Here is a 6604-nt window from a genome sequence, read left to right on the forward strand (position 1 = left end):
GGTGTGAGAATCAAGACCTTCATGGAGATGGGAAAGGAAAGGAGCCCAGAGGCAGCTTTGTCCAGGAGGGGCACAGGTTCTCTGCCGGGGGGGACCCCACAGCTGAGTGAGGGACATGGAGAGAGGAGAGCCGGGCAAAGGGAGACTGGAGACCCACTGGACCTCACCTTGGGGGACACAGCCTTCAGGGCCCTCCCCCTCCTGAGGAACAGCCCATCCCAAACCCTCTTCAGCACCCCCACCCAGAGCAGGAGACCCCCTTCCTGCCCTGGGGCATGTCCCCTGAGCCTGACCCACTGCCCCTCCCTCCCAGGTGCTCTCAGAGAACTCAGCTCCCTCTGGGGCGGCAGACGCCCGGCAAGGAGGCCGGGAGACAGGAATTAAGAGCCAGATGAACAGAGCCAGAGTGGGGCTTCTGTCCTCCAGGAGCTTGGAGGGTAACAGGGGACCCCAGCCTGGACGAGCTCTGTGTCCCCAACTCTGAGATATTTGGAGGCTGACTGTGGGGCCATGACTGACTGACTTTTGGTCACTGGTGACTGGTCCCTTCCCCCACCCAGAATCAGGGCCAAACTGGAGGTCAACCCAAGCAGCTCTAAGAGCCCCTCATGGACGTGCAGAGACATCTTAAGGCTCTCAGTGAAGTGAGTGTCCAGGATCCCGAGGGCAGCTGCATGATGGGGCCTGAGACCAAACACAGACACACATTCTAACCCAACAGCACCTGCTCCAGGAGTCGTGAGTGAGACCATAATGCTGATGCAATAAGGTTGGCACCTTCATAAAGGAGCCCCTCCCCCTCCTGCTATGTGAGGTTGGGCAGGAAGCCAGCACCAGGTCCAAAGGGGGTGTCCGCAGATCCTGGCAGATGCACCCTGGTCCTGGACTAGCACCCCGGGGTCGGCGATGGCAACGTCTGTGTGTCATAAGCCCCAGTCTCTGTCCTCGTGAGAGCAGCCCCTGACTTCAGGGTGAGCGTGAGGTCTCGGCTCCTCTGGTTCAGTGGCCCCGGTGCCCCGAGTCTGCTCTGTCAGAGGCTCAGCTGTCCGGGAACCTCACACTGGATACCAGCCCTGGGTGTGGGCGAGGAAGATGAATCGAGGACCCGGGAGCAGCGGGAGTAGAGGTCCTGGTGACGCTGCCCACGGCATCAGTGGCCCCTGAGTTTGGGGGTACCAGAGCTCAGAGGGCATGTGTCGATGAGGGGTCTAAGGCCTAACACACACAAAAGCGGGGAGACGTTCACGAGACGCCTACAGACTTGCAGACCATGATGGTGGATTTATTGGCCAGAGGTTGTGTCCACCCGACAGAGGGACCTGTCCCCAGGCAGCACGGAGGCATCAGTGTCCCTGGTTCTTGTAGTCAGGCTGACTCTGCCTCCCCCCAAGGCGCCTCTGAGGCCGGTGCACCCAGAGGACGGCACTGAGCATGCCCAGGAGCAGGGGCACCTTCAGGAAGACCAGGAGCAGGAAGTGGACGCTGCCCAGCAGGGAGCTGTGGGGGGACAGGACACAGGAGATGAGCAGCCTCCTCGGGGGAGCCCGGTGCCCCCATTCCTCCATCCCTGTGCCCATGTCCTGTTGCCACAACAACCACATAAACACAATCCTGGGCTGAGGACCCCAAACAAAGTCCCCCTGACCCCTGCTCACCATCTCCTTGAGACCTAGCACTTGTGCACAGTAGGGCAGGGCCACTAGAATGATGCAGGGACCCAGAAACCTTGGGGGACCTCACCATCCGGAGTTCCACCTAAGCCCTCACATCGGGGGTCCCCCATCTGGGGTATGGGAATCAGGAATAGGGGTGTGTGATATCTGTGCAGGTGCCAGCCCTTCCCGGGGAGGATGGGACTGTCTTATCCCAGTGAGGACTTGGCACCTGCCAGCAGCCTGTGACTCATCAACCCTTCCTAGTTGGGGTGCTGCTCTCACCTCCCTCAGAGGGCTCCCTCTGACAGGTGTTGGGGAGGGGGAACAGGGAGCAGAGACCACTGACCCCGATCTGCCTGCTATGCTGGCTGGGGGGGTCGTCCAGGCTCCGTTGACAGGACTTGCACTCACTGTTCCCTCTGCTTGAACCCCACTTTGCAGATAACTGACTGCCAGGCCAAGCCCTTTAGGTCCTCAACTCAAAGTCCCCTCCCCCCTCCTCGCCTCAATTCTCCCTTAAGAAGCTCAGCTCCCCCTCCTGTCCCCGCCTGCTCCCCACAGCCCAAGTGGCGTGTTTCCGTGAGCACCCTCCCCACTCCCCTTCTCATGGGGCCCAGAGTGGATCATTCCTGGGGTTTCCCCTCGACCACACTTGCGTCAGAGCAGGGCTGTATCTGGGGTTCCCAGCTGTACCTACAGAAGAGCGCCTGCTAATTAACCATTAGGCCCTCCTCAGCCAGGTGTGGGATGGTAAATAAATGAGGGTCCAGGCTGAAGGGAGGCACCGACCACAGCCCCCCATCTTGTCTGGAAATCAGTGCCCCCTGGTCTGCCCTGGATGGAGGCTGTCCCCTTACCCGGGGTGCTGGCTGGGACCCAGAGTCTCTCGCCAGATCTCGGTGGTTGAGCTGGATGCTGACGGTGCCCCCTGAGAACCGGGGGTGCTTGTGGTGACCACAGGACTGGGGGTTCTCCTGGGGGCTGAGGCAGAAGCACAAGTCAGGCTGGCGTCCTCCTTCCATGCCTCCCGTCACGTCACCTGTGACTCACACCGTCAAGGTCACCGAGGCCCCTGACACCCTCCAATGGCTAGCTCTGGGTCTGGCCATCTCCTGCTCCCGCCTCACAGAGGCCCACCAGGTGCACCTGGCCAGGTGGGTCGCCCTGCTCAGCAGGGGGTTCAGAGTCTGCCGGCCCAGCCCGCCTCTCCCCTCCCCTCCCCGCCGGACACAGGGTGACAGAGGGCAGGAGCTGACCCAAGCACAAGGGCCACCCTGGCTGATGGCTGCTGTGAGGTCAGGAACAGGGTCATGCACAGGGCTCCCCAGAGATGGGACCCCAATCCCGTCCTACGTGCTGGGGTCTGCATGTAGGTGCCCCACACTCACGTGTTGAACATATAAGACTCAGCGTGGTGGTTTTCGGAGGGACAGGAAGGCATTGGGGATGGGGTGAGGAACGAGGTGCTTAGGCCGTGAGAGTGCCCCTCATTAGTGCTTAGAGCCTTATATGAGGTCAGGGGACTCCTGGCCCCTCTGCCCAGTGAGGGCAAAAGTCTGCAACCCCAGAACCACCCCCTCCCTCCACTTTGCTGACTCCTGATCGGGTTCCCAGCCTCAGGAGCTGGGAGCAGGAACTTCTGTGGCTTCTGTGCTCCCAGCTGTGAGCCTCTGCCTGTCTGCTCAGCCCCCGTCAGCCCAGCCTGTGGCCCCTGGGTGCCCTCTCTGGGGTGGGGACACAGGGGTACCCAGATAGCAGGGCCTGCGCTGAGCCCAGCAGACCAGTCTCCCCTCCAGCCCATGTCAGTGGGTCAGCGCCTCCCCCTCAAGCAGAAACACTGGGGCAACCTCCACGGGGGGAGCTAAAGTGGCAGGAGGGGCAGAGGCGGGTCGGTGGGCAGAGCCGAGGCCCTGACTGGGCACAGGCAGTCTGTTCCGGTCTCAGGGACTCAGGTTCTCGCCAAGGAGAACATTTGCATCCGGATGCAGTTTGGGGCCACAAACCCCAAAGCCCGTGTTCTCATCCCCCATCTCCCGTGTCCAGGGGAGCAGTTCCAGGTACTTCTCTGGGTTCCCCTGTGGGCACAGGTGCCAGAGAAAGAGAGGGAACAGGATGGCCCCCAAGGTCACAGAGGTCCACAAGAGGCCTGGGCTCCTTCTCAGCCCCCCAAGGCTACAGGAGACCCCAAGACACTGGCTGGGAGGCTGGCGCCCCAGGAACCTCCCAGACTCAGTGAGGTCTTCTCAGCACCCCGGGTCCCAGGCCGCCTGGGGGTGACAGGGCCCCGTGCCTCCCATAGGGACAATTATGAGAGGCCCAGGGGGCAACTCGCAGTCCCCCTCAGAGGGTCAGGGCCCTGTGAGGACAGGAGGCAGCCTGTCCCCTGATCAGAGATTCCCCTCCCCACACAGCAGGGAAGCCTCAGGCCTGACACACCCATCTCACATCAGCTACCTCCTTGGAAGACCCGGGGTTGGTATGAGGGTGGGGGTTAGGACTCACCTGGGGACACAGACACCTCAACCCGGAACGTGGGGTTGAATGATAAAACTGTGTCAATCCCACAATAGTACGTTCCTGCATCAGCCTCCGTGAGGTTCTCCACGGTCACTGTGAAGGTCAGGTTGGCTGGATGGTCCCTGATGGACACGCGGCCGCTCCTCCCTTCTCTCTCTGACTTGCTGGTCTCCACGATCTTTTTCTGAGAGGTCCAACATGAGTCTCTGCACCAGTACTTGACATGTCCTGCGTATTTGTCCTCGTAGTGACACGTCACGTTCAGGGATCTGCCCACGGAGCCCGTCACCATGCGGGGGCCACCCAGACACCAACAGCCTGGAAAACACATGCCCCCTCCTCCGTGGGCGGCCGGGCTGGGCCTGGGGTGCCGATTCCCAGGGCCCTGGTGTCTGGCGGCCCAGGCAGGAGATGGGCCACTCCCATCTCCTGGGGGGCTCAGAGAGAGGTGGGGTAGGGGAGGTGTCCGTGGAGATGAGAGGGGCCAGGGCGGGGGAAAACTGAGTGTGCACTTGACTGTGTGTGTGTGTCTGTGTGTCTGTGGTCTTTGTGTGGTGTGTGTGTTATGTACCTTTGTCTATGTGTGGTATGTTGTGTGTGTGGGGCGTATATGTGTGTAGTGAGGGGTTATGTGGATGGCGTGTGTGTCCACCTGTACACGTGTATGTAGTATACATGAGCATGGGACTTATGTGTGTGGTGCCACTGTGTACGGTAGTGTGGGGCGTGTGTGTGTGTGTGGTGTGATGTGGCTCTATGTGGTGGGTGTGCAGCGTGTGTGTGTGTGTGTGTGTGTTGTTGAGACGCACCAGGCACATGTCTCACTGCGACGATGGGTCTGACTCACAGCCCCTAACTCAGTGCAGTGTCCAGTGTCCAGTGCAGTGGACCAGACTCGCCTGCTTAAGGACTGAATCCTCCTGTCACTGCTGAGGCAAGTGCTAGGCAATTCTGGAAGCTTCTCTGCTTCCCTTCCTTCCCATGTGCCCCTCCCATGGGGAGCTCACCCCGCTGGTCTCCTCCGCCCCCTCCCAACCTCGCAGACCCAGTCCTCACCTGGGACTTGGAGAAGGAGCAGAGCCAGGGGCAGCCAGGCCACCCTGTCCCTCCGGGTCATTCTGCAGCACGGACGCCACCCGCAGCAGCTCTGGGCCCTGGACAGGGGCAAGGTTGGGCCTCCGTGCAGAGGAGGGATCCCTGGGCCCCACTTCTGCTTTCTGGCCTCTCTGCTTCTTCGTGCCTCCCCAACCCCCACCCACTGCCTGGGGCTGGTCAGGGCTGCTCAGGGCTGATCAGGGCAGGAGCTTTGGGAGCAGCAGCTCAGGCAGGCGGTGTAGACCCAGGATGTGCCCCGGCTCCTCTATCCTAGAGTCAGGGCAGGGATGGGGGACCCCTGTCTCACTGTCATGCAGAACAGCAGACAAGTGGCTCTTCCTCCTCGTGGGGTGGCCTCCCCTCTGACATGTCACTTCCTTGGTCAAGTTGGACGGTGCTGGGGCGGGGCCAGACCCGTCCACCCTCTGGCCTGGCTGGGGGCACGGAGGGCTCGGGATGCCCTGACTCCAGAGCCCAGGGGCTCTGCCTGTGGACCCAGCTCCTTCTGGCTCTGGAAGTTCCAGGAATCTGAGGTGGGGTCAGAAAAGGTTTTCAGGCAGAAGCTGGGACAGGGAGGATTATGGATCTTCGAAGTGCAGAAGATCATTTCCATGATGATTCGGTCAAAGGGACCTTGCCCGGGGAGCTCTTGTCTCAGGCTGCCCGCCCGTGCTGCAGCGTCTCCTCTCAGGAGGCGCTCACCCTGCACTCACTCTCAGAGGGCTGAACCCCACGCACTGAACCCCGATGTCTGAACCCCGACGTCTACCCAAACACTTTCGCTTCCAGAACTTGCCCTGGGTGGTGGTGATGAGGGGCAGCACTTCCTGTCCCCGTGTTACCCTCCCGGGGGAGAATTTACAAACTAAACCTGCAATTCCCCCTCGGAGAGGCTGCTCGACTCTTCCTTGTCGTTCACTGTCTGTGTCTACGGGGCAGCAAGTCCCCTCTGTCCTCTCTCCTCTCCAGCAACCTGCCAATGGGCCAGACACAAAACCCCGCCCGGGTCCCCTGCCCTGACCCCACGAGCATCTTCGCCCCAAACCCCGACCCGAGGGGAGACGCAGCCAGAGCAGACCCCGCAGAGGCGTGTCTGCAGCCCAGGGCCCGGCAGGGGTGGCGGCTGTGGTCAGGGCCGCGCCCAGAGCCTGACCCGGCTCCATGTCCCAGGTCTGCTCCTCTCTCTGCCGTCTGCGCCCCTCACCAGAGCATCTTCTCAGAAAACACCCCTGAACCCCAAGGACCTTCTGCCAGTGCTGCCCACACCGAGTTCAGATGAACGGAGCAAGCTCACCTGCCCTGAGCATCGCGATGGTCATTTCCGCCAACTTGACTCT

General features: G+C 61.4%; 1 protein-coding gene across 2 annotated transcripts; it reads right to left on the bottom strand.

Moving 5' to 3' along the window:
- Positions 1-1270: 1270 nt before the first annotated feature.
- On the bottom strand, positions 1271-6164 carry LOC119231852 (protein CD300H-like). 2 transcript variants are annotated; one of them, XM_037493647.2, is made up of 5 exons: positions 6139-6164; positions 5229-5326; positions 4158-4490; positions 2513-2636; positions 1271-1497 (listed from the first exon to the last, which is right to left on the bottom strand). In XM_037493647.2, exons 2-5 carry the CDS (start codon positions 5287-5289, stop codon positions 1344-1346), a joined length of 672 nt encoding a protein of 223 aa, XP_037349544.1. In that variant the 5' UTR covers positions 5290-5326; positions 6139-6164; the 3' UTR covers positions 1271-1343. The 2 variants fall into 2 exon arrangements, with proteins under 2 accessions (XP_037349544.1, XP_037349543.1); XM_037493646.2 differs by lacking the exon at positions 6139-6164 and having other exon boundaries at positions 5229-5510.
- Between the last annotated feature and the right edge of the window lie 440 nt (positions 6165-6604).

The sequence above is a fragment of the Talpa occidentalis genome, unplaced genomic scaffold, assembly GCF_014898055.3.
Source record: "Talpa occidentalis isolate TD23 unplaced genomic scaffold, MPIMG_talOcc4v2.1 talOcc4.7, whole genome shotgun sequence".
Classification (NCBI taxonomy): Eukaryota; Metazoa; Chordata; class Mammalia; order Eulipotyphla; family Talpidae; genus Talpa; species Talpa occidentalis.